The sequence below is a fragment of the Lineus longissimus genome, chromosome 7 (genome assembly GCF_910592395.1).
Source record: "Lineus longissimus chromosome 7, tnLinLong1.2, whole genome shotgun sequence".
In the NCBI taxonomy this organism is placed as follows: Eukaryota; Metazoa; Nemertea; class Pilidiophora; order Heteronemertea; family Lineidae; genus Lineus; species Lineus longissimus.
The window spans coordinates 7,947,683-7,974,081 of NC_088314.1; the positions used below are offsets into that span (position 1 = coordinate 7,947,683).

General features: G+C 39.2%; 3 protein-coding genes across 3 annotated transcripts; 2 read left to right on the forward strand and 1 right to left on the reverse strand.

Annotated features, from left to right (window-relative positions):
- Positions 1-1,411: 1,411 nt before the first annotated feature.
- On the reverse strand, positions 1,412-4,434 carry LOC135490741 (ankyrin-2-like). Its single transcript, XM_064776173.1, has 2 exons — positions 4,374-4,434; positions 1,412-4,032 (listed from the first exon to the last, which is right to left on the reverse strand). Exon 2 carries the CDS (start codon positions 4,027-4,029, stop codon positions 1,804-1,806), a length of 2,226 nt encoding a protein of 741 aa, XP_064632243.1. The 5' UTR covers positions 4,030-4,032; positions 4,374-4,434; the 3' UTR covers positions 1,412-1,803.
- Positions 4,435-4,516: 82 nt separating this feature from the next.
- LOC135490742 (twinfilin-1-like) lies at positions 4,517-12,243 on the forward strand. Its single transcript, XM_064776174.1, has 10 exons — positions 4,517-4,615; positions 5,249-5,329; positions 5,576-5,626; positions 6,057-6,184; positions 6,516-6,611; positions 6,971-7,075; positions 8,378-8,503; positions 8,714-8,864; positions 9,145-9,266; positions 9,516-12,243. The coding sequence occupies exons 1-10, from the start codon at positions 4,591-4,593 to the stop codon at positions 9,672-9,674; spliced, it is 1,044 nt and encodes a 347-aa protein (XP_064632244.1). The 5' UTR covers positions 4,517-4,590; the 3' UTR covers positions 9,675-12,243.
- A 1,425-nt stretch (positions 12,244-13,668) lies between these two features.
- Positions 13,669-26,377, forward strand: LOC135491129 (inositol-pentakisphosphate 2-kinase-like). Its single transcript, XM_064776800.1, has 15 exons — positions 13,669-13,835; positions 14,600-14,789; positions 15,004-15,066; positions 16,414-16,512; positions 19,456-19,522; positions 20,019-20,134; positions 20,469-20,546; positions 20,864-20,922; positions 21,226-21,298; positions 21,684-21,769; positions 21,902-22,026; positions 22,604-22,760; positions 23,036-23,129; positions 23,294-23,367; positions 23,678-26,377. The coding sequence occupies exons 2-15, from the start codon at positions 14,694-14,696 to the stop codon at positions 23,892-23,894; spliced, it is 1,404 nt and encodes a 467-aa protein (XP_064632870.1). The 5' UTR covers positions 13,669-13,835; positions 14,600-14,693; the 3' UTR covers positions 23,895-26,377.
- The last annotated feature ends 22 nt before the right edge of the window (positions 26,378-26,399 follow it).

The following is a 26,399-nucleotide window of genomic DNA, read 5'->3' on the forward strand; positions in this document are numbered from 1 at the left end:
TGTGATCTTGTCCCTCGATTGATTCTTCTCTGGGAGGTGTCTGTGTCCATGTTGAGACCAAGTCCAGGAATGTTGTGACATTGTCCCTGGATCAGGCATGTTGCAGGGGATAGCTCAAAGGATGTGATCTTGTCCCTCGATTGATTCTTCTCTGGGAGGTGTCTGTGTCCATGGTGAGACCAAGTCCAGATAGGTTGTGACATTGTCCCTGGATCAGGCATGTTGCAGGGGATAGCTCAAAGGATGTGATCTTGTCCCTCGATTGATTCTTCTCTGGGAGGTGTCTGTGTCCATGTTGAGACCAAGTCCAGGAATGTTGTGACATTGTCCCTGGATCAGGCATGTTGCAGGGGATAGCTCAAAGGATGGGACCTTGTCCCTGGATTGATCCTTCTCTGGGAGGTGTCTGTGTCCATGTTGAGACCAAGTCCAGGAATGTTGTGACATTGTCCCTGGATCAGGCATGTTGCAGGGGATAGCTCAAAGGATGGGACCTTGTCCCTGGATTGATCCTTCTCTGGGAGGTGTCTGTGTCCATGTTGAGACCAAGCTCAAGGTCGGTTGTGACATCGTCCCTGGATCAGGCCTGTTATAGCAGAGAGTTCAAAGTTTGTGACCCTGTCTCTGGATTGTTCCTTCTCTGGGAAGTGTCTGTGTCCATGGTGAGACAAAGTCCAGGAATGTTGTGACATTGTCCCTGGATCAGGCATGTTGCAGGGGATAGCTCAAAGGATGGGACCTTGTCCCTGGATTGATCCTTCTCTGGGAGGTGTCTGTGTCCATGTTGAGACCAAGTCCAGGAATGTTGTGACATTGTCCCTGGATCAGGCATGTTGCAGGGGATAGCTCAAAGGATGGGACCTTGTCCCTGGATTGATCCTTCTCTGGGAGGTGTCTGTGTCCATGTTGAGACCAAGTCCAGGAATGTTGTGACATTGTCCCTGGATCAGGCATGTTGCAGGGGATAGCTCAAAGGATGGGACCTTGTCCCTGGATTGATCCTTCTCTGGGAGGTGTCTGTGTCCATGTTGAGACCAAGCTCCAGGTCGGTTGTGACATCGTCCCTGGATCAGGCCTGTTGTAGCAGAGAGTTCAAAGTTTGTGACCCAGTCTCTGGATTGATCCTTCTAAAGGATGTGTCTAGGTTTATGGGAGGCCAGGGCCGGGTAGGTTGTGACCTTGTCCCTGGATCAGGCCAGTTGTAGTGGAGAGCTCAAAGGATGGGATCAATTGTTCACAGTGTAATGTTTTCTGGTGAAGAAGTTTAGTGATGTTGTCTTGAAAACTGCTTGCAACAGACTGAAGGACAAAGTTATTGATGTTTTTTGGTGATGCTTTTTACTTCTTGCTTCTTGCTTCCTTTAATCACACATTCTACCGAATCTACCTAAAAAATCAAGCAAAGCAAATCTCATAAAGATAATTTTATTTCCATATAAGAAATATACATTGGTGTTCTTGCAATTTCGCAAAGGAGCAAGAATTGGCAGCAGTCGGCCCTACTAGCAGCACACTATGTTTTACTAGATTTTTGGATTCAGATTAATCACATTCACTGTGGTACCTATGTCCCCCCCCTCTTATTGAAATATGCAAGCATTTCTCCATACATGTCACCGACTTCTTCCTCATTGTACAGTTGGAAGAAGACACCCCCTTCTCCATATATGGCCCCTCCTGTTACTCATTTTACCGGAACATCTGGGTTCAGACAAGTTTAAGGCATCCTCTTTCTCCACTCACATCCCAACTGGAGTGTTTTTTACAATAGGTTTACAGTATGTGTGTAACCAGTCACCAGGCCTATACAAACTGTTTGAGCAAGATGAATTCCTTTAATTTCCCAGGAATTGGCAAACACTGTATCTGCGTGTTAAGGAAATCACCTCTTTTAAAGGAAGAGAAGATTCTTCGCCGTACAGTCAAACGACAAAATGACTGGAGTGATTTACAGTAAAACAGATTACGCAGTGATTGTATCAACGGCTGATTACTTGGTGTATCGCTGTAAAACTCCACTAATTCTGTTTCGGATATGTTGTATCCGCATTCCATCATCATTGAGAGAATTTCATAGTCTTTATTTCCGCATAATGTCAGCAGAATGTCTCGATGAGGAGAGATATGGACGGAACTCCCACAACCAAAAGGGATCAGGACTTTCAAAATATGTCTACAATAAGCATACAAATGCATCAATAATTTCCGGCTTTTGCTATTCTCATTGTCCCAAAGATACCAAGGACAACTTGCATTAAGCAGTGGCAACATTGCGCTGATAACAACAGAGGACGACAATTTACCAAGGGCTAGATAATTATTCAGTAACATCATCAAGGGCGTGTCATCCTTAGTGTCTCGTACATATGTCTCTGCACCAGCCTTGAGCAAAGTCATGACAATTTTAGAATGGCTCTTTTCACAGGCATTATGCAATGGGACACGGCCATGTTTATTGACCAGGTTTACATCAGCGCCACCTTCGACCAAACTTTTAACCAAGTCATTGTCTTCCCACATCAATCTACAAGCATCGTGTAGGGCCGTATTGCCAAATTTATTTGCTACATTTGGATTCGCTCCTTTTGCAAGGAGGAGTTTACAAATTGGCACAGATTTCTTTTGGATAAAACTTAAAGGTGTACTGTTCGTGTTGCCCTCTCTCAGGTTTGGGTCTGCACCAGCTTCAAGTAAAACTGATGTCACGTCCTCCAGACCAAAATGCACAGCCAAATGCAACGGACTAAATGATTTATCAAAGTTACTACCAAACATGTTAACGTTTGCCTCGCTTTCGACTAAAAGTTTCACAACTTCAGGATTATGTGAGCTAATGGCAGTATGAAGTGGAAATCGCTCAGTTCCATTATCAATGTCCGCAGTACATGTACGTCCAATCAAAAGTTTGATAAGACTGAGGTTCCCATTGTAACAAGCATGACAAATAGGAGTCCATCCAACACGGCTCAACTCAGAATCTACTCCATGAATTTTGGTACCGTTATCCAACAGGAACTTTGCAATCTTAGTCTGGCAGCTCTCAGAGTTTACTTGATCAGAATCTGTTTCATGAACACAAAACCCCGAAGAATTTTCTACAAGCATTTCGTCCACATGCTGTAAACTGTGGAAGCTTTTACACTTGCCTTCGCACAGATAATACAGCGCACTCATTCCTTTATTGTCTTCAATGTTAACATCAATGCCTTTTGTCAGACATAAGTATACCAGCTTCATGTTTGCGATTTTACATGCAATATGGAGTAATGTCCTTCCCATTACATCTTGGGAGTTGATATCACACTCTGAATCAAGCAATGTCAGTAGTGTATCTATATCACCTAGAAAAGCACTAAAATGAAGTTTTGAAACAATCTGGCCAATCTCTTCATTTCTTAGTTTGTCAGGCTGTGCCAGGAGACATTTGACAGCACCAAGGTGAAAATTCTGATAACCTATTAGTAAAGGGCTGTGGTTGAAAGTTTCAATATCCATATGGATAACAGCTCCGTAACTTAGCAAGACATCAACTACATCTGTGTGTCCATTCTCCACTGCACAATATAACGGTGTGGAACCCTGCATGTCATTAACATTAACAACAGAATCATACCCAAGAAGTAGTTTGACAATCTGGGTATGGCCGCAAGTGGAAGCCACATGGATTGGACATTTACGATTCGCGTTCCCAAGATTCACATTTGCGCCATAGTCAAGCAATAACTGCACAATCACACTGTTTCCAACAGCACATGCAATGTGCAACGCACTTCTACCAAACTTATCCAAGTTATGTACCGAGGCTCGATGTTTTAAAAGAAGTTTTACAACATCCACGTGTTGTTGCTCTACAGCGTTGAAGAGTACTGGAACTGAGAATCCTTTGAATCGTGTGATGAACCTTGATCGGTCACGCACGTTGATATCAGCGCCATGTTCGATCAACAGCTTCAATTCCTCAATGTTGCCTGAGAGGCAAGCTTTTGACACTGCAATGTCATAGTCTTCGGAATTGTGAAGACTTTCCATTTTCTGAAAAAGAAATTAAAGTGACACAATTATAAATGCCATTTAAAGACTATAAAATGAAGCGTGACCTTTGTATATGATCTACATCTTCTCCTGCAATATTGTCAAGGCTGGGGATAGTGTCATTTTGCAATTTCCTCTTTGCCTTTGGTGAACACACTTCCTGTACATTACATTTTGTACAGAGAGCAAAAAATGACATTTTTTTCTTCATAAAATGCCCCGCCAAATCTTTATTCATTGCTTTATCGTGCTGAAATTTTCACACAAGAAGGTTAAAATGTTGTTGATCATGCTGATGAGTTCTTTATTTAATTCTATGCCCCAGCTTTTATTAATCGTACTTTATTGCAAAAAAATTTCAGACATTTCTATCGTCCACCATATTGTTTATCTTTTCCTAAACGCTGATACAAGACGCTTTCGGATTGGTCAATTTTTCCTGTGACCAATCAGATAATTTCTAACATCAATTATATTTTCTGCGACACACTTGTCACGTGGGTGACAGAAAGTTTCTGCTACTTCCTATTTTTTCCATAATCCTTATTTTCCGGCAACATGTCTCATCAAACTGGGATAAAAGGTACGTTTTAGATTCATGATTTCATAATCATTGACTTCAACGAATAATGTATATTCAGTGACTCAGTTTGGCACTCACTATTGTGTATTTGTTGGTTTCTTTTCGATGAATGCAGTGAATGAAGTGAAGACACACCCTCTACCTCTGCCTCAGTCTACCTCTGGCTGTGGCTCTGCCTGCCCCTGGGCAGGCCTCTTATCTTGGCTCTTCAAGTTCCACTTCCCATCTTTGATATCACAGCATTTCAGAAGCAGGACATTGGAGTGTTGACAGTGCAGTGACTCATGTCAGTGGCTTCCTCCGCCTGGTGTAAAAGGGTCTCTAGGAGAAGGAAGTAACCTAGCGTAATAGTAATAAATCGGAAGAAGAAGATCGTTATAAACCTGGACTGTCACCTGGCTGTCACTGTCAGTGACTAAATCATGACGTCATGCTCGGCAGGGCCTTTACATCATCAATCATGATATTCATCATGGTCATGCCTCGATCACATTCACAGCCACAAGGGTCACTGACTGTCAATGCCAATACTACAATAGTCACTTTCACTCCAGGCAGGGGAGGTCACTGCTGGCCAAAACAAAGAAACATGACGTGGTACTTAATTGTCTAAATTTGTCTTCAAAATTCCAGCCTCTGATGATTTGAAAGGTTTTCTTGGTACAGCCAAAAATGATGGACATGTCCGAGTCATAAAAATAGGAATATCAAATGGTAAGTGTCAGTCTTAAATGACACCAACTATAGTCCTCTGTTATTGGTACCTTCTTTCATGAAAATTGTAGTACTAGTAGAAGTGTTACGACCAGATGCACACAGAATTTGAACTTTGACTTTGAAAATGTCTTTCAAAGAAGTTGTTGTAGGAGCAGTACCACCAGATGCATACATTGTACATCAATTTGAACCTCGTCTTCTGATGTTTTTTTCCACTTCAATTCAATATCTTATCTTTTTCAGAACAATTGGTATTGTGCAGTAGTGCTGATGCGGTTGGTTCATGGGAAGAAGGTATCCTTTAATAAGATACAGAATCATGATCAAATATTCAGATATTAGATACAGACAGGAAGGGATGTCAAGAAACTTACAAAATGATGAAATGGATTGTGTTTTATCAGCATCATATGTAGGCTTCAGTAATTTGCCGCCATTGAGAGGGGAGATCCGAAAGTCCAAGATGGAGGGGTGTTTTTACATCTATTGTCCAAAATTCATACTAATAATCAAAGAATCTTCTCAAATAAGGCAGAGGGGCTCACCCCCTTTATTCGGGCCTGAGTTAATATATTGAAATAAGTTGCTAGAAGTATATAACATGCGAACATCATGCTAAAAATTGGTTGCAAAATGCAACTGAAATTTGCCGAATCAACTTCAAAGCAATGAGTGCAACTTGCATTTTGAAGACTAGCTCTGATAATTCCTTAACTTGGCTCAGACTATGACAGTGTAGTCAAGCCCCTTGTGGATGAAAACCCTTGTTACATGTTCTATAGACTCGACTCGAAGGAAGGAGGTCATGCGTATGATTGGGTTCTGCTTCATTATGCTCCTGATGACTGCAAGGTTAGTGCGTTGTTTCTTTTAATGTACAAAGTTATCTCAAATGAAACCTAATCTAGTTGTTAACTAGTAGGCCAGTATTTGGGTGGTGTCAGTTTCTCTGACAGTAGTATGTCATGAACCGTTGATAAAACACCATAGAGGGTAAATGTACATCAGTTCTCAGGGACTGACTCAATATAACTTTTGTTGCTTATAAGATGCACATAAAGTTTGAGCTTTCTAATCATCGATCCACACCTTGATCAATCTCTAATCTGTTTACGACTTGATCAATCTTTAATCTGTTTACAACTTGATCAATCTCTTATCCGTTTTCTTCTTTCGAATTCAGGTCAGGGATAAAATGTTGTATGCATCGACTAAAGCCACAATGAAACAGGAATTTGGGGGCGGTCTTATAAAAGCTGAAGTGTTTGGAACAGAACCAGTAAGTCTGAACATTTTCTTTGATGTTATTCACTAAGTAATCGTGCCGCAATATTCAGTGAGGGTTCTTAATTCTCAGATAAACAGAAAGCAGCGATATCGGGATGTCAGCTAGGTCTCTTTGCCCAACATGCCTTCCTGTCCATGTGTATATATTAAATTGGTACCGGTCAGAAATGCTCAGGTTGTTGTGCTGATTGAGCCGCTCATGTGAGTTCTCCTGAAAGGTTTCTGGATAGACTGGGGTTAAAGTGAAAGATTGGATGATTTTCTCTACTGTTGTTGATATCAGACTATAAACCCAGAACTTAAACTTTCTTTATGCTTTCAAACCTACATCTACGCTACTTTGTGTTGTAGAAAGACATCCTATTAGAAGGTTACAAGCGTCACAAACTTGCAGAGTCTGCTCCTCCCCCCATGTCAATGGCAGAACTAGAACTTGAAGAAATAAAGAAAAATGAGGTAGGTGTTATACAGTAACATAGGATGTTTTGAAAGAAGATAAAGTTTTATCCCTGATAATGTGATAAAATCAGCTGAAAATAGTTGGTTAGGTATGAAGGGGTCACTTGCAAGTACCCATTAACCAACATTTTGAGCAAAGTGAAGTTATTGTTACCATTTTGTTCGTCAGACTGCCCTTCTTAGTAATGGCTGAAATCAAATTTCAAAAGCATTCCTGTACGTGGTGCCTGGTCTGGTCAGAAGTCACATCTTTGACCAGATTGAAGCATCTAATTGGTGTATAGGAAATTCTCAGTCCAAAAATACTGGCATTTGGGCTACTGACTTATTAGTAATTACTCAGACTCAGAATTACATGTGTGTCAGTATATTTAATCAAGAACTGATAAAGGCTAATTTGTGATATTATCAGATATTCTTTCTTTGATGGTGACCTACTCTTTAGGCGCGGGTATGTTGTGAGTTTCGACTACTCTTATAGGATTCGAATTGTGTTCAAAGTTATATTGACTTGCTTGTGCATGAACAGCTGGTTCTCGAGATTAGTTCAAACTAAAGCTGGGATGTGAGCAGGCACAAGACAAAAAAAACCAAACTATTATGCACATATTTTTGTGGATGTCAAATGGTTTGTGATGGTATAGTATTGAGGTATGAATTGAGGAGAGGGTATTTTCACTAAAAATTAAGATTTTTCATTTCTGCGGCATTAATAATGCGACAAATCCTGTAGTTGTCAGATCTGCAACTAACATGTTGATCATCAGCAAACAAGAGTGTATTTGTCATGCTTAACATAAATATCATTATGGTTGAAAAAGTCGTCTTTATTTGTACCACTGATAATACCATTTATTGTTCTTGGAAAGGACTGTTTATTCACATAATGGATCTGAACTCCCTCTAATCTAGCATGGACTTAGGCTTGTTTCACATGTGAAACTAATTTGTGTCTTTAGAACAGGGTACTCATTTCAAACTTACACATTACAGTTATTGCATGGTCAGCATGTTGTGAACAACTAACGTTACTGGTTGCGTTTTGAATTATTAATATACCGGTATAGCGTTTTGTTTCTCAATATTGAACACTGTTTAGTTCAACTCACTAGTTTAGTGATTAGAAACAAAAAGAAGAAGTTTAGTGATTAGGGGCTCAGCTCAACCCGCAAGTGACAAATGTCAATGGCAGATGGTGGGTAGCATAAGAAATGAGAAAAGACTTTTTGTGATTTGTTGATTTACTGGCAGGTTCAAGCAAGTTACTTCTGATCAAATTATTTTCTGTCACGTTTCCAGGATAGAAGTGAAATCCACACCAACACCAGACAGCAGACATTAACTGGCCTCATGTTTCCCATGGATGATCAAGCTTTAGACAAAATTGACGAGTTTGCTGCGAAAACTATCACCTATGTACAATTTGTAAGTAACTTCTGCAGAGGCTGCGTTACTACCAAACCAGTTTCTTTGCTGGTGATGTTGTCTGGATCATGCGAATTGCATGTTGATTGAATTCGATTGAAAAGACTGAATGTTTTGACCACCATTCAAATATCTTTATGATTGATTAATGCAGTAACTCTATCTTTGATATGTTTTAGATCAAGTGTATTTGTATTTGTTTTTTTCCAGTCCATTGACATTCCTGGGGAGATGATCCGCTTGACTGATGCTGATGATATCGATGCCAAGTCACTGCTGTCCAAGGTGCCAGAAGATTGCGGCAGCTATCACTTGTTTCGCTACAAACATACACATGAAGGAGACTATACGGAAAGTCCAGGTGGGCATTAGGTTTTGTTCTGTTAGGTTCAAAAGTTTGTTTTTATCTAGATTTTTAGAATACATGTGTAATTTATGGCCTCCTAATATTTTTATAACCAAACAATCTGTGGAAGATCAAAGAAAGCTATTTTTACATTGTCATAGGCCTTCTTCAATGCCTAGTTGCATTTCAGTTTATTTTTGTGTAAAGGCCTGTTTCATAAAAGGGACCCATTTACAAATACTTACAATTACAACTTTCAAAGCGAGTTAATGACACTTTATAACTTTCTTTTCAGTGTTTATATACATCGTACCAGGTTATTCCACATCCATTAAAGAGAGGATGCTTTATTCAAGCATTAAAGGTCCACTTACACAGAGTATTCAGGGTCTGATTCAGGAGGACATTGCCAAAATTGTGAGTATCTTTTGATAAGTGATAAAATGATGTGACGAAATCATTCGAGGACTTGGATTAGCGTTCTTCAATCCTCTGGTTTCTTGGATTTATTTGTAGGCTTTCATAATCACTTCGTTTCCTACAACAATCCCGATTCAAGCTCAACTAATAACAAATTGATAAATTTGCCATATTGATGTGAGTGGTACCTAGCATGTTTAGGGCATTAATGACAGAAAAATTGAGTTATATTTCTTTGTATTCCAGATCGAGGTTGACACACCATCCAGTGAACTGACGGAGGAATGTTTGTATGACCAAGTCCATCCCAAGAAAACAATTGTTCGACCAAAATTTGCCAAACCGAAGGGCCCAGCAGGCCGAGCACCGAGGTCGAGAAGACCAGCACCAGAAGAAGAGAGCTGAATGTTATCATGTGTAATTATTATATCTGCAAAATAGACAATTGTATTTTTATGACGTAGTGATTAATTTTCTTGCCTTGTGGAAAGTGGGCTTTAGTTTTGGTCGAGTACCGGTACAGAACTCTTGAACTGTTGGTAACCTACTCATTTTCACTTCTATAAAACCAGTGGACGATTCAAGTTTTCCCCTACAAGTGTCGACTTGTAAAGGTGAACGAGAGTATATTGCATATGGGTACTTGGATGTCCGTTTTCACGTTAGCCTCTTTCTGAGTCTTTCCAAGTTTTTGTGGATCTTCTTGCTATAAATTTAGGTCATTGTATCAAAATAAACTAAAACATATTTGAAAATAGTTCCAAATGTACTGTACTTTATTGGGAACCTGAAGATCTTGATATTCACTCCCATCTGTTGTGGCTTCCTGTTGATCCATAATTTGTGCGTTGGATGTGATTTGATAAAATGTTGTGTAATTATGTTAAAAAAAAGTTTTTTTGCCTTTCAATTGAATGGAGAATTAGACTTCAGGTGCTCAGTGTTGTTCAGATCTCACATCTGCTGTCTGAATTTCCAGATGGCTTTTTTCCGTAAATTTTTGACAGGTGTACTGCATGAGAAAAGGGGAAATCACTTCAAAGAGCCTATACAGTATGAATGTAATGAAAGAATTTTTTGTAGTGGGTCTGATCACAACAGTGTTAAATGTGTAAATATTAGTATATGTAATCGAATTGAATGAAAGTTGATAGAGTGGCCTGTCTGTACTTATGGCTCTTAATCCCTTGTCCGTGGCCAATTATATTCATCTTCCGGGAAAGAACATGTTAGATTTACTCAGTCTGAATTACCAGTCTTGCACGCTTCAGCAATCATATGTGCTTAGGGCCTTCAAAAAGGATGTTTAAATGATGTTCAGATAAGATTTTTGAATAATAATGATTATAAACATCTCTTGGGAATCAGGGTGCTTGATTTATCCGAATTTAGGATGAAGTGATGCTTAATAGCTCCATGAACCCATCAACTCTTGTCATGTTCCCAATATGGTTCTGTTGCAAAGTTCAGCCTTTTTTGACATTTTAGCCAATGAGAGTGCTTGTTAGGTGTAAGAGCTCTTTTGATTGGGTAGAGGGAATTTGTCCACCTCATCCAGCCAAAAACCATCGGTTTACTCCTGGATAAGTTATGTGTGCGAGGGGAGGAGCATACAAATGACCCTGATTTTTAAAGTATGCATGATAGAGAGATGTTGCATTATGCAACGATTTATGACGTCGCATCATTTCGTGATGTCGCTACGTGACTCTGGAACATTGCAATGGAACCTCTCCGTTGAGAGAAACTGGATGGGAATGTGAATGGAATTTGCGGATCACACGCGTTATGCCACAATCATTATATTTCATATGTGTGTATTTTCTATAACCGTGTCTTGTGCAACTGTTAATTTTACACTTAAAATATAATTCACAACATGCAATAGCTCAAATTATGATATGCCAAGTAATCACTGTGGTGTGCCCATCCGGCATGTCCTTCTTTTAAAAACTGGTGTGTCACAACACTGGAGTTTAATTGGAATGAAATTAGAATTGTAATCATGTATCGATATATTGTATTTTTCCAATCTAATCAGTGTATTTTTTTAAGGTTGGATATATCCTGTAAACAAAGTTCCATGACTGCTTAGACTGTACACCTGGAAATCTGGAAATCTAAGCTGGCTGTATGAATTCACTGATTTGGAACTCAACCTGCTACCCATTGAAATAAATATCTCGCATATTACAGTTTAATATTTCCAGAGGACAGCTGGACTCGTAACCAGCCATTAAAAGCACTGATATAAAGCTTTTGTGTTGTATTGACAAATCAGGGATTGAATAGCCATTTCGAAACACTGCTGTATGAAGTAACTGTTTTGGGTTTTACAGATGGCCTCTCCTCTAATCATAGTACATCATACTTAAAATTGGTGCGAGCAGCTTTTGTATTTGCTGAGACGTGCTAAGGACAAGCTGTTGAGAAAATTCATGTTTACAGTGAGGTTTTACATGATATATGTATTTGATGGAAATGCTGTTCTTTGATTCACTCCATAGCATCCATTGCGGGTGTGTCACTATTTGTAATATTGATCAGCCACATTGGTACAGCATGTCGCTTGGATACACTGCCCTCTTTGTCCACTAGTGGATTTCCTGTATCCGTTTGCCTGTAAGGTGTATTAAGTATGGATGGAGGTGTATATCTGGTGCTATACCAGCATGTGGCTATTCACAGTCCATTTCGAAGGTGTTTTTCAGCTCAGGAGATTTTTTTTAATTCGAAAAAAGCTGGAGTTATTCACACACCACTGGCTATGGCTATGCGTTTTCGTCACATAATTTCAAGAGTGGTTTTTCTGACATTTACTTTGGTCAGTGTGAAATATGTGCTAGCCTTCTTAAACATTTTAAAAGTCCATATTCTTTGCTGTAAAAGTATGTGTCAAGCTGCTTAGTTTGAGAAATTCTTTCTAGCTCCCCTGTACCAACATAAAACTGAATAAATAAGTAAAAGACAAGAATGGATAGTATTTGTTTATTATTCATGACAGTATAAGTACTGTTGAATGGGCATCTTGAAACTTCATGCGTTAAAATGCATTCATTTCTCAAATGCTTATCATAAGCAGATCACATTATGTGCTGTCATCTCTTGAGGATCAAATTGTGATTGGTCTCTATCAGTAATTGAATTGGCCATAGTGTCTCCATGCCCAAAATGCTATTAAGGACACTTGTTTTGGTTAGGCCCTTGTGCCTGCGGTATAGAAGAGACGGCCAAGTACGTTGTACCTGTCTTCGCAAGCATGGTGAGATGATTGCTCAGCCTAAGGCAGTAGGCCCTGGTGTGCATGTCATCTAGAACACAGTGAAATGTTAGGTCAGTCCAAGACAGCAGGCCCATGCAGATAACTGCTGTGGGAGAGACCAGGCTGTGAACATCTTCCAGAAAATTGTTGGATGCTAGCTTAGACCAAGTCAGATTATAATGCATTTGCCACATCTACTGGTGGTGTCATGTCTCCTAGTTTAACTCTATGCCTGATTGTGACTGTACCACCTCTACTGGTAGTGCCATGTCTCCAAGTTTTACCCTATGCCTGGTTGTGACTGTGCCACCTCTACTGGTAGTGCCATGTCTCCTAGTTATGCCTGGTTTTGGCTGTGCAACCGCTACTGGTTGTGCCATGTCTCCTAGTTTTACTCAATGCCTGATTGTGACTGTGCCACCTCTACTGGAAGTGCCATGTCTCCTAGTTTTACTCTATGCCTGATTGTGACTGTACCACCTCTACTGGTAGTGCCATGTCTCCAAGTTTTACTCAATGCCTGATTGTGACTGTGCCACCTCTACTGCTAGTGCCACTGCCATGTCTCCTAGTTTTACTCTATGCCTGGTTGTGACTGTGCCACTTCTACTGGAAGTGCAATGTCTCCTAGTTTTACCTTATGCCTGATTGTGACTGTGCCACCTCTACAGCTGGTACCATGTTTCCTATTTTTACTCTATGCCTGATTGTGACTATACAACATCTACAGGAGGTGGTATCATGTCTCACTACTGGTGTCGTGATGTCTGGTACCTAGTTTAATGGATGCCTGATAACTGCATCGGTTCTACTGGTGGTGACAAATCGCCAAGCTCTGTTTCATGCCTGGTTGTGACTGTCCTCGGCATGAATCGTCTGCTCTTGTAGTTCCAAAAACTCCACATAGGTGACAGAATTATGCATGCTATGAATGGCTCTTGTATTTATTGCTGTATGTCCTACCAAAAGACAACGAAATTGGACAGATATTTAGAGTCTAGGCTATAATGATTCATCCATATGCAATGCAGATTTAGAAGCTATTATCAAGTTACATTCAAGAGTGAGAAAGACTCCAATAACAATGATCTGATGCCAGAATAATGCAATATGTTTACACTTCTAAACAGGGGTGGGGTACAAGTGTTAGAAGAGCCCCGATTCAGGCGAATGCAATTTCCCTCTCTGCCAGTTTATTCACAACCTTCGATAACAGCGTTTGGTCACTTGATAATGATTACCACAAGACGGATTTTATTTATTTTATTCGTCTGCCCACTTTGATCAAGCTTTGCATTTTATTGGTAAGATTCCCGATTCTGGCATAGCTATTTTTATGGGTCATCAATTCATCATACTTGACTACACTGTATATCATATATGTATCCCCTTTGCACTACTACCCCCTAGGCCTAAGGCTACTGAGTACTGTACTAACCCAAATTAGGACTATCTCAGTATATGTATCTGCATTATAAATAGTAGTGAAATACAACCGTGAACGAGTGTACTGTAGTGTAGGATAAGGCCAATGAGTGTAGGGATAGTCGGATTTAGATTATTGAAATTAACCTGTCCGTCCCTGAAATCTTCGCATGCCTTTTATTTTCGTGTTTTCAGATATATGGTTGCGAAAAAGAAGATATAATTAAAATCACTGTTGGTATTAGACGGTTGTCAATGCAAAATTTGCTATTTCACGAAACTGCCGAAATAAAGTGGCCGTGAATTTTTCCGATTTTTAATACCAGATGTAGTATAACGTATTGTTAGGGTTGGTAATAGTGTATGTCACTAAAACGTTACTAGTTACTGTATTGAAGTAGGTCGGTACAGTCACTATTTCAATCATATTTGACGACGCGACTGAATCGACGACTTGACTGAGATCCAGACTTAAAATGTAAAAATCTCTGGAAAGCCGTGCATTGAGAGGAGGCTAAAGAGTAGTTCAGTATGTGTTGGCCTATCATCTTGATTATGATCATGTGTGGTGTAATACAGGAAAAATGAGGACAAGGTAATCTGGGGAATGTATGCCATAAAATTGTCTGCTTTCTGTTAACAGATCCTGATCTACCTGAACTCAATGGGAAGAGTCTATCATGTTATAAACCTGAGCTGGTGTGGTTATCAATGGGTTGTGAGTGGAGAGGCCAGTCATGGAGGGTGTAACAAATGGATCCACTGACCTGCCGGTGGCGGAATGGGTCTATCGTGGTGCAGGCAACAGAAACGTCGTCTTTGCCAATGTGAAGGTAAGATTATAACATCTCTAGATATTGTGAATGTAGACATAGATCTACTGGTGAAAAGACATGATAGTTCAATAATTGTGAAGAAGCATAGGATATTCTGAACATTCGTGCTGTGCAACTTCCATCAGATCACACAGCTATTCTCGCAAATATTTCCATATATGTGTCTCCAAATGATTCCCTGCTTTAGTTGAGATAACATTGTGCATTTCAGGAGGGAATGGTGTATCGTCTGATGAAGAGAAAGGTTACAGACAATACAGACACAGATGAAGAGGCAAGCATATTTTTGTTTACAGTAGAACCTCCCTTAGCGGACACCTCTCTATTAGGGACAACCTCTCTATTAAGGACACTAGTTTTGGTCCCAAATTTGTTGTTTCCATTCAATTTGACCTCTCTTATCAGGACACCTCTCTATTAAGGAAAGCTCTAGTCAGTCCCAAGGGTGTCCTTAATAGAGAGGTTCTACTGTATATGATGGAAAATTTTACTTTCCAATATAAACACAGGGTCCAAACTGATCAAAGTGTTTAGGCATTTGGATTTTTTGAGGTAGTTTGATGTGAGGAACATGAAGTCAGATTAGGCAATAGAATGACCAGTACTAAAAATTAATAAAGATTATAGTAGGAAAATAAATACTATGTCTTTATTTCATTTTATATCCTGCCAGTATCTGTGACAACTCCTTAGCCTGTTAAAATGTTTCATGTCTTGACTTGCAACTCGGCAATAATTCTAAAATTCATTATTGTACATATTTTTGGTGTGTAGGAATTTATAATATATTGCAAAGGAAATAAGCTTTTTCTATCACATGATTCACATACATTGTATGCATGATGTCCTAATTTGGAATGAAGAGCACTTGTTGATGTCCTCGATATTTTACTTGAAGAATGCATGTCAATGTCCTCAGCTTACCCAAAGCTATGAATAGCTTTCATTTATCATTCAGCATGGACACTTCTTCTACAGTATTGTGTATTGTCTATGGCTTAATTATGTGTTGGGGGCTTATTCCCCAAGTATTTTATTTCAAGGACCATAGGCCTACATGCATGGCTGAAGGCTGTCATGAATACCTCGTCCTACTTTGAGGTATTGACCTATAATGGTTAATACTATGGTGCAATTTTAATAAATGTACTTGTTTGTCGCAACGTTGGCCTTACTTACATGCATAACCTACATACAGCAGTATGCAGAAAAATGTGTTCTATATTGTTTATGACATTACTAGCTTTTGAAAAATAAATAATCTCTCCAGAAATGAAAATTTCTTTATATTGAAACATATTGTTTATAACACATCTCTTCAACTTGGTAGAAAATGTCTGCCACAGAATTTGAATCGATCCAATGTAATTTTTCAACTTTACAGAGCTGCATGACAATTGCAATAATGTAATATATGTAAGCTTACAGTTTACATTATATGTAAAACACTTCCCAGCCCATCTAGCTTCTCTTCTCTTGTCAATAAAGTTGTAGAGTTCAGCTGCTGTAAATATTCCTGCTGGGTGTACATGTAAATGAAAGGTGTTGCCATTCATTGTAATCTTCTCTTGTGTCCATTCTTGCTGCCCTCACTCGACTAATCTTGCCACTGTTTTTCCAGGGGACTTCAGAACAAGAGAAAGCCCATGAAACTTTGCTCAATATCGAGACATATGTGAACAATGTCGTCAGGTCGAGATTACACTTTGTCCCACCAATGGTGAGTGCCCATTATTCTCCTTCTCAGGACTAAGTGTAATGGGATTATCCCTGTATTGTAAGAACATAGAACTTGATTTACTTTTCATGGTACCATTGGTCAAAGTTTGTAATGACAGTCCTCCATCTTCACCTGAAAACAGAAAATTGGAAATACTGACTATGATGATATCTATGACCTTTCATATAAATTCACTACTGTCTTTTGCTGTCCCATGTGAGCACGATGTCCCTAGGACATTTCATTAAGTTTACTCTGGGAATTTGGAGAAATATGGATTCAAATTTCCATCTTCTGTTGCCATTTGTGATCGGTATTTAAATTATCGTGTATGATGATCGGATGGCGTTGTTTGATACCGTACTTGATGAGCAGGGTATCTGATTCGTCGAATATGAAAGCAGAGCATGATGGGATAGCATTCACGAGAATGCGTTTATACTTCAGATATCAATTATAGGCGAGAGCTTTTGACTGTGACAGATGGTCTGACAACGAACAGTGGGTTGATGTTTCATTATAAGTACATTATAGCATACAAAATAATCATGTGTCCAGCTGGGTATCGACACGTCACTGGTTTGTTGTTGAGATGGTGATTGACCTTGCATCAACCTCGCATTAATTGTGAAATGAATACATGTTTTGATACAAAGTATAATATCATTTTAGTTCTCATAAGACTGTTAATTGATATCTTTATCATCATTAGTTGGCACCTAACCATGGTGACTTGAAACCCCACAAGGTGTGCAAGAAGAGTCCTACTTCCAGATATAAGTTCATGGGCTTGGCAGAAAACTACCATGTCACTGATAGAGTACTTGTTCACCAGTGAATTACCATACCTACCCGGTACATATATACGAACATTTTATATGTCCTCATACTCATTTGTAACAAATGCCCTACATGATCACGCTAATGATCATGTCCCTGCTGTGTAACGATGACCACCTGTTTCAATAAATCTGATTGTGATGTCATAAACTATACCAGGTGTGTAAAGTAATCGTAACAGCCACCATTCCCAGAGGATTGTACTGCATTTTCTCGGGGTTATATTGCACAGGAGTAAAAAAAGTCTGATCTCAGGATGCTCTCCACTGGCACTTTAAATGATACACGATTCTCAGTACATAGGTTTAATATCAGATTTTAATATATTGACTGGATCACCATAACCTCATGCAGAGTGTCATGGGATAAGCATTCTCTTGTCAGTTTCTCCTTCAGCTTGATGGCTGATTGCCATAATTATTTATAGCGTCGGCATTGGAGAGCTATTTCATTGCTGTGACTGAGGCTGTCATCGAAGAAAGGAAAAGGCTTATTATGGATTGTGTATATAGTCCCATGATAAAGATTTATTACAAATGTTATGCCTTTGATATGCCAACAACATGTACATGAGTTTTTATGCATCACGAGGAGTTATTATTTGTACAGTAAAAACTGTATTTTGTATAGTTTATAGCTACGACATGCTTACTGGTAAGCTCTTTAAAATGAGCCATGTTACATTAGACACAGCACCCTGCCCTTATAATCTGCCTGCCTTCTTTAAAAATAACTTACGCATTTCCTATCTAAGAGGGTGCCAGCCCTGCCCCTTTTTAGCTCACCTCTTAGCAGAGGTGAGCTTATCCCATACCGTGGCGTCCGTCGTCCGTCGTCGTCGTCGTCGTCGTCGTCGTCCGTCGTCCGTTAGCAGGGCACGTTTCGTAACTGTTAGAGCTATTGAGTTGAAACTTGGTACACATGTACCCTTATGTAATGACACCTTGGAGACCAAGTTTCGGTCCGATTCGTTTCATGGTTTGGCCACCAGGGGCCAAACGTTAAAAGTGAAAATATGCAATATCTCCCTTAATAGTAGTCGGGGAAATTTTGAAAAAAATATGGTAGGTACTTCTAGCAAAGGTGCATCATATATCCTCCGGGTTTTTGATTTGACCTCCTTTTCAAGGTCACAGAGGTCAAATGGTGTAAATTGGCCGTTAGGATGTAACGATGGCACGTTTCTAAACTGCAATGACTATTGATACCAAATTTGGTACACATTTACCCCTTAGTCAGGTGATTGCAGGGACCGAAGTTTGGTCCAATATGGTTCACCACTTGACCACCAGGGGGCAAAATCCAAAAACCTTAAAAATGTGATTATTCCTTAACTTCTTGCCCGATTGCCACCAATTTGATATCATGGGTACATCTAACCACCATACAGTATATGTCACCCAGGTTTTTAATTTGACCTTCTTGTCAAGGTCACAGGGGTCAAATGGCGTAAATTGGCCGTCAGGCCGTAACTATGGCACGTTTCTTAACTGCAATGACTATTGATCACAAATTAAGTACACATGTACCCCTTGGTCAGGTGATCTCAGGTACCGAAGTTTGGTGCGATCTGATTTGCCGTTTGGCCTCCAGTGAGGGGGCCAAATCCTAAATTCTTCAAAATGCCATTATTCCTAGTAATGACTTGCCCGATTGGCACCAATTTTATATCATAGGTACATCTAATTCTAACAACCATTCAATGTGTCACCCGGGTCTTCTTTGATTTGACCTACTTTTCAAGGTCACAGAGGTCGAATGTACTGTAAATTGGCCATTTTGGGGAAATTGTAATTGCTTGGACCTACATCAAACCTAACACTACATGACACAATACCATGCTCTTTATCCATCTTTCCTCCACATGAGGTGAGCACAATGGCCCTGGCCATTTCATTTCAGTTCACCCTGCCCTTTTTCTGTGCTTATTTTCTTTCTAAAATCCCTCCTCTTCTGAATTTCTGGAAGAGACACTTGCAGTATGCTAGGTGTGATTGTCAACACAATTTTGTACTGCTGATATACTGTTGGCAGAAAGCATAGCCCTAGGTCCCATGGCCCTTTTGAATAAACAAACTTATATTAATCAGCGCATTTTTTCAGGAAGTGGTAAAACTGCCCGATTGTCTTGTCCAGCACATGAATGGTGTCATGCAATCAAGAAAAACAGGTATGTCTTCGATGTTATATTGCCTGGTGTAGCCTTCGCTGTCTCAGGGGATTGCTTCAATATTTTTGTGATTCTGACGCACATCAATGTTTTAACTCTGTAGAGCCTGACAACAGAAAGTAGTCTTTGCATCGAACAGAATGATAGATTTTGTCGAAAACTGACAAACTTTCAATCATATTTCTCACAAGTGCAATGCACCATCTCCCTGTGATAAATAGCTTTGATGCCAGCACACACTTAAGTATTGAGTGTGTTTTCTTATTTTGATGTTCTAGTGATCTTTAAAAAGGAATTCGGGTCAGTAGGTTGTGTTGACTTTGTACATTGTATACCTACTTGTAACTTGTATTTTATCCCACTTAAGGCTATGTAAGGCTGACATTTTAGGTTGTTTCCTTGCCCCGGGTAATTGAGCAGATTAATTGAATTAATCGTATAAAGTCATTAGTGCAATATGTTACAATGATAATCAAACATCGAATTTGTTTTTCAGATCAAAATGATCTTGGTCTTCACATATCTTGCCCGTACGCTCTTAGAATTCCAGATCTCTGCATCTTCCAAACAACTGTCACCGATGGCCGCCCAACGTTTTGTATTGAGCTCAAGGTGAGATGTTAGCCTTTCTCCAGACATCAATATGCACCAATCCCCTTGCTCACCTTCGCAAATCAGCATCTCTGTTCCCTGCAGACACTCCTGCTGTCGTGAAACCAACAAGGCTTTAATTGTCAAACTGCACACTAATTATTTGGCTGTTTGGGAATATCAGTTAGTGCATAATAAGCAATACAGTTTGATCAGTAATATTATCTGCTTTTTGGAGTTTAGTTCTCTAACACACAAATACATCGTCATTGATTGAAAAATCACTATTCTGATCATCTGCTTGACCTTAACACAAGAAAGCTGCATGAACTGACTTGTTTTTTTCTTCTTGCAGCCCAAGTGTGCCTGGAATTATAATCTTTCAACTGTTGAAATGCCCATGTGTCGCTGTTGCCTCCGCCAGGTTGATAAGGTAAGTTGTGTCGACTGTTGTAAACAATGAAATCTTCGCAATCATTTAATTTTTGCAAGGAAGCTGGGGAGCCTGGGGGTCATAACTCTCCAATGGCGGTGTTGTAATGACGTTGTCAGTTGAAAGTAATACTGCAGGGTTGGAGAACCAAGACATTCCTGAGTTTTGTCGAGCGAATCACTTCGGGAAACTTGGTACTCAATGAATTGTTCATAGCAAGTGGCACTGTCTTGTTTTGAGTCACAAAGTAACAGAAATTGTAACTTTATGGTGCCTCTGTATTCAATAAGTAACTTTCTTTGTCCTATCTTCTGCAGGTGACTGATGGAACATATCCGGCCCTATCAGAATATTGTCCAACTGATCTTTTCTCAGGGTAAGCGAAAGGACACCAGTATTATACTGGTTGCATTTACTGTATTAAGTGTGTGTCGAAATAAGTGCTGTTTAGGTTTTAACTTGTGGTCTGAGTTCTTAACTGGCTCTTTTTTGACAGGGTGCAGTATGAAATTTGACTTTAGTACAGCACCCAGTCCAGAGGCCAGCAGTGTCTTCAGTACCAGTGCCTGGAAATCCTTCGGTAATGTCGGGAGAAAAGCTTTCAATGCTAAAGCTATACAGACATGTTGCAAATTGTATCCAACTAGTCCTGATTTTTTTCCTTTCGTTGTGTTTGCAGAACCAAAGAACGAATGAATCGAGCACTTATGTCTTTGTTAAAGACTCCACAGCATAAGATAAGAATATTCAAGGTAAATTATACTGTGATCTGCAAAATTTATTTGGGCGATTTATTTCCAGACTCAGCTCTCTTGAATTCACCACAGAAAAGCTCACCGGAAACGTATATTCACAAAAATAAAAATTGTGGAAAGATATTTCATTTGAAAAAACCAAAAGAAATAATGGTTCTCCCTGCCTCGAATTGAACCCTGGCCCTTTAGATTATGTGCAGTGCCAACAGTAGTCGATGCCTTCAGCCTTAACTGGTTTGGCTAAGTGTAACAGGTAATCAGTGTTATGTCGAATAGAAATTGTCTTGAATGGACCGTGGTGGTGACAGCTTCACTTGCAGATAGATCACATTTGATTTTGATTGTCAGATTTGTTTCCAACCAGTCTTATCCAATCTTGTAGGATGGTGATGTAGTCTATGATGAAAACAGCAGTTCCTTCCCCACTGGCGACCTCTGCAAACATTTTGGAGATGCAGGCTCGCACAAGTAAGTCAGTTCGTGAGAATGAGAGTTCAGGTTTGTTTGAGAACACAACACATTCAAATATCAGCATTTGGAGTTTGGAGTAAGTGATTCTAGTTGGTCATCCATGTTAATTCTGATACCTTCTATTTACAGCGCGAAGGAGTCAGTTGTCGATATCTTACGGAAGGTGCTCATCCATGTTAACTGTGATACCAATGGTGATAATCGTTCCAGAAGAAGAAGTTGCCACAGATTGAATGTGACTTGTGACAGAACTGGTAAGGATAAAGAATAGCATTCCGAGAAGATGACGTCACTGCAGCTGCTGCCCTCTATTTCCCCATCGCTGAATTACAGGCAATGTCGGACAAACATGCGGTTTCGTAATGGAGTCAGGCTTTCTAACTAGGGCAGTTAGATTCAATCTGGCACATGTCCGAATGTTGGAAATACTACATAATTGTTCTGAATATTTCTCTCTCTGACTCTATGGTATCATTCATGCTAAAAACAATGCAGGGTCAAAGATAATTGACTTTGAAATAAGTTCAAATGCGTAGAAATAAGTGTCTATGTCCGCCTGTCATGTGACTAAAACATCATCAATATCTTATGCAAATGACCTTGTGAGCTATAAATAGTAACTTTGCGGGATGCTATTCATTTGTGTTGCTGTATCAATCATAGATGAGCGCTGTCTCAGCAGCACTTTGCTTCCCTGTTGAGTCACTGGAGGCACCTTAGGTAAATCAGAGCTGCTGTAAACCACTTCGAGACCTGATTTAAGTCTGTGTAAAGCTCTGCCTTTGTTATCTGTGTGATCAAAATAATATGAAGACAAATTCTATCTTGCAGGCTCTTGTGATAATACTTGTGATGATGAGCTCCCCGATGGCTGTATTTTGTCTGATCTCTTACATGGTGTGTTTTATACCGGACCAGAAGACATTCGATTAACGTATAAATTGTACAAAAAACTCAGACGACATCTTCAGGACAATCCACAAGATGGGTAAGTCGCATTAAAAGGAGGAATTACTGCAGACGTCACCTATTTTTGGTTACTGAGTACCTGTTATTGCAATGTGGCTTTCGATTTTAGAAATGACATTGAAGGGGAGTAGCTGAGTTGTAAGGGCAGTGGGTTGGTCCTTGGTGGAGGGTACTACAGTGCTAAATTTTGAAAGGCTACAGGACTTCCTATAATATACATATAAGTACATCAACTGGATCTGATCAAATGAACTTCCTGCTTACCGTTTACAGATTTTGTCTCTGTGATTTCAGGACCAATCTCTCCCCTGAAGGACCTTTCACAGACGACTGGGCTTCCATACCAGATGGTGTGGAGGAAGATACACTACAGTATGCGGCTGCCAAGGTCAGTATCATAATTGATATGCAGCATAATTTGATGTTGAAAATCGGGCCCTATGACTGAAGTTTGTGAGATAGAACAAGGTTAATTTCTCTGTGAAAATAAGAGTTGCCAGATTAACCCCAACGGTTGTGAGAATGACCTAATTTCTTGTTGATTTTCTTCAGGTGCGACAATACAGAGTCTTCAATACTATGAGACTTTGCGCTATAATGATCACCCTCCGGCCATTATCTCCAGAGTGAGTATAAGAGAGTGGCAGTCAATGGTTGAATCCGCTGGCTTACCATGACAATGGGCCTGTTTTCTTTCTAAGAAGACAACATGGAATGTCTAGACATACTGTAAATACCATGTTTCAGTGAGTTTGCATAATAATTGTTGCACCACGTCATTGTGTATTTCTATTTTCGTGAGCCAGCACTAAATACAATGAACGCTTGTGGTGTAGGCCTAATCCCTACAACAAGCAGTTGAGAAAATATGGTTATGCCTGAAAGTTTTAGCAAACCAAGAAATGTCATTGATTAACCCCCTCTTTATTTTTTCAGAGAAGCCATGTCAGCGGATGACAGTAGGGACATTGCTTGTGACGACTATGGAAACTACTTTGAATTTCTACGCGGGTTCATCGACTTGGACCCAAAGCCGTGTGCAAAACTCGAAGAGGAGTATCAGTGGTTGAAACGACTCGCAAAGTTAAAATACGGCTACTACAGCTCTTCATCGAAGAAGGGTGAGAAAGTCGCGGCAGAGACCGACAGCTAGCAGTATATGACTTGTTGTTGGCTTGAATCAGTCTCAGCTGTTTCACTACGGGATGGGATGTTCGTAGATGGTATTCGGTTTGCTACGGTTTTTATATGTATATCCAGGTCAAGTTTACTGAATATTAGAATATTAGAATAGAACCTCATTCACTGTTAACATATCTTGATATTGGCAGTAATATTTGACAGTCTGAAGTTGGTGAATCTTCTTTAAAGCATTGTTTTAGCATGTTTCATGCATGAAAACAGTGGAGCAGAAACTCAAAAGATGTCTGCAGATAAAGTTATTACCTTGTTGAATATATTTCAAAGGGCATATGTATTAATTCCACAGATATTTCATGACCAATTCCGGTGAGCTTTTCTGGGGTGAATTCAAAAGAGCTAATCTGTAAATCATGTATCTGATGACTTTGTACATTGTAGTATCAAATATAGATCTCGATTATCTATATTTGTTAATATTTATATATGTATGTTTATATTTTGACCATGACATTCCATTGTACTGCTTGCATATGGTACAATAGCTAGTTAAAACCCATTGTAGTGTACAGTCTGCCGAGAAGGTTTCTTGTCAAGGTTGGTTAGTCCAAGGATTGGGATAATTCTTTTTAACATGCCAGACTGTGTGCTGGTGTTGACAGTTGACGTTAATGGGACTACCCTTCAACTTGTTAACGTCATTGACAGTTCAAAAAGATGTGATGTGTGCTAAGAAAACAAGATTTGCCAAAATATAGCTATTTCGAAGGCTTTTAGCTTTTACATATGATCAAGAAGTTGTAGAGACTAGTTAGATAATTCCAGATGTAATTACTAGTATTTTGTAAATAGATCCTTTCAGCACGTAGTCCGTGTACAGTTGACTTATGTTTGTATACAGATATAGAGAATAGAAATCATGTTAACGATTTGATAAAGTCCATTTTATATGTCTTTTGCCTTCTACATTGTATTGTACAACTTTTTGGCACTTTATTCCTGATAGATACAGGGTGTATCATTATCAATACAACAGCCTCTCCTATCATCTACCGAAATTTCTGTAAAAGGTAAGACTTTGCCTTGGGCATCTGTTTTGCAATTATTGATATACGTTCCTGGGTATGACGGTAAGTCCTGAATTTTCACCTGATGAGGTGTCACATGAGGTGCTACATGATGGGGTCACATTATAACAAGAGTTACACAAAAGTAATGGGACGAATAGTTTTGTTTTAATGAGGTCTACTGAAAAATGTATCAACCTGAAATCCGTAAATGGTGTTTTAACAAATATATTGTATCATGAAGTTGTCAGTTTGCAGTAGCCCTATTTTGCAATCCGTCATGTACCTTGTGTTGATTTTATCCCCATGATTAACCCTCGACTCCCACAACATTTTTGAGTTCAGGAAATCTTGACTGTCAGTTTTGATTTGGGTTTTACACTGTATCAGTTGTGCTTTATAATCATGTAATAATCTCTTATCTGTCCGGCATTTTTGCGCTCAAATTAGCGATACTTTTATCACACTTCCCACACACATGCTCAGTAGGCCTATTCGTAAAGAGATATTACTACTATTGCTTATATACTGTTAATTCATTCTTAATACAATGTAGACAGATCTTGTTTCTTCCAGTATGCCTAAGTGTTGTATAGTGTGATATCAGAGGTTACCTGAAAAGCCTTGAAATAAGCTGTTGTTACACTTTTTCTACTCAAATGAACAATTTAATGCAGATATTTGATTAAAAATAATTTTTTTAATAAAATCAATTTGTTAGATAACTAAAAACAGCAACCTGCTTTTTTGAACTGAAGAAAAAACTGTTGTTACCTTCACACTTGACAATTCAGGACTGCTTTGGTCCAGTTCTTGACATATCGATCAGAATTTGGTCCCATACACAGTCTATAGCCTCCCACACTAACCTAGTGAGATGGTCCAGTCCTCTTGCCTTTATACTATATATTTCTAGTTTTCTGCAACCCATTATTTTGGGATGCGCAATATTTTTTGCAAAAATGTACAAAATGTGTAGGTACATGCCACTGTCTACCTTTGCTGCATTGTTTTCAGTGTAAAAAATGATTCATTGCAATTAGCTAGAGGCAGAGTGTCTCGATTGAAGTAATGCCAGATTTGCACTGTTCGAGTTTAACGACTTCTGTTGTGAAATTTGTGCAGAAAAAACTGCATGTGTAAAAACTTTCTCAGTTGTGATAGAACTGCCCTCAATTGGTCAACTCAGGCATTATCTAGAGACATTTCTCCTTTAACATTTCTAGTTCAGATGAATTTAAAAGGGTTGTATGCTGTTATTAAATAATATCGACTTGTTGAGCAATAATGTTTGCGGTATTCACCTGCATTTTAATGAAGTTATCAAGATTTTATATGGTATATTGTAGCACGGTTCTTGTATTTGGAGCACTGTTTCTTGATAACAGCCGATGTATTTTGCTAAGATACGCAATAAAGTAACTATAAAAATGAATAAAATTTGTTTTGAT

What these genes read in the sequence shown, in the direction of transcription:
- LOC135490741 (XM_064776173.1), bottom strand. Translation starts at nt 4,029, where the DNA reads ATGGAAAGTCTTCACAATTCCGAAGACTATGACATTGCAGTGTCAAAA.
- LOC135490742 (XM_064776174.1), top strand. Translation starts at nt 4,591, where the DNA reads ATGTCTCATCAAACTGGGATAAAAG. An exon ending in TCATCAAACTGGGATAAAAG is followed by an intron (nt 4,616 to 5,248) that starts GTACGTTTTAGA and finishes TCAAAATTCCAG; the next exon opens with CCTCTGATGATTTGAAAGGT. An exon ending in AGGAGGACATTGCCAAAATT is followed by an intron (nt 9,267 to 9,515) that starts GTGAGTATCTTT and finishes TTTGTATTCCAG; the next exon opens with ATCGAGGTTGACACACCATC.
- LOC135491129 (XM_064776800.1), top strand. Translation starts at nt 14,694, where the DNA reads ATGGAGGGTGTAACAAATGGATCCACTGACCTGCCGGTGGCGGAATGG. An exon ending in TCGTCTTTGCCAATGTGAAG is followed by an intron (nt 14,790 to 15,003) that starts GTAAGATTATAA and finishes TGTGCATTTCAG; the next exon opens with GAGGGAATGGTGTATCGTCT. An exon ending in CAGGACAATCCACAAGATGG is followed by an intron (nt 22,761 to 23,035) that starts GTAAGTCGCATT and finishes CTGTGATTTCAG; the next exon opens with GACCAATCTCTCCCCTGAAG.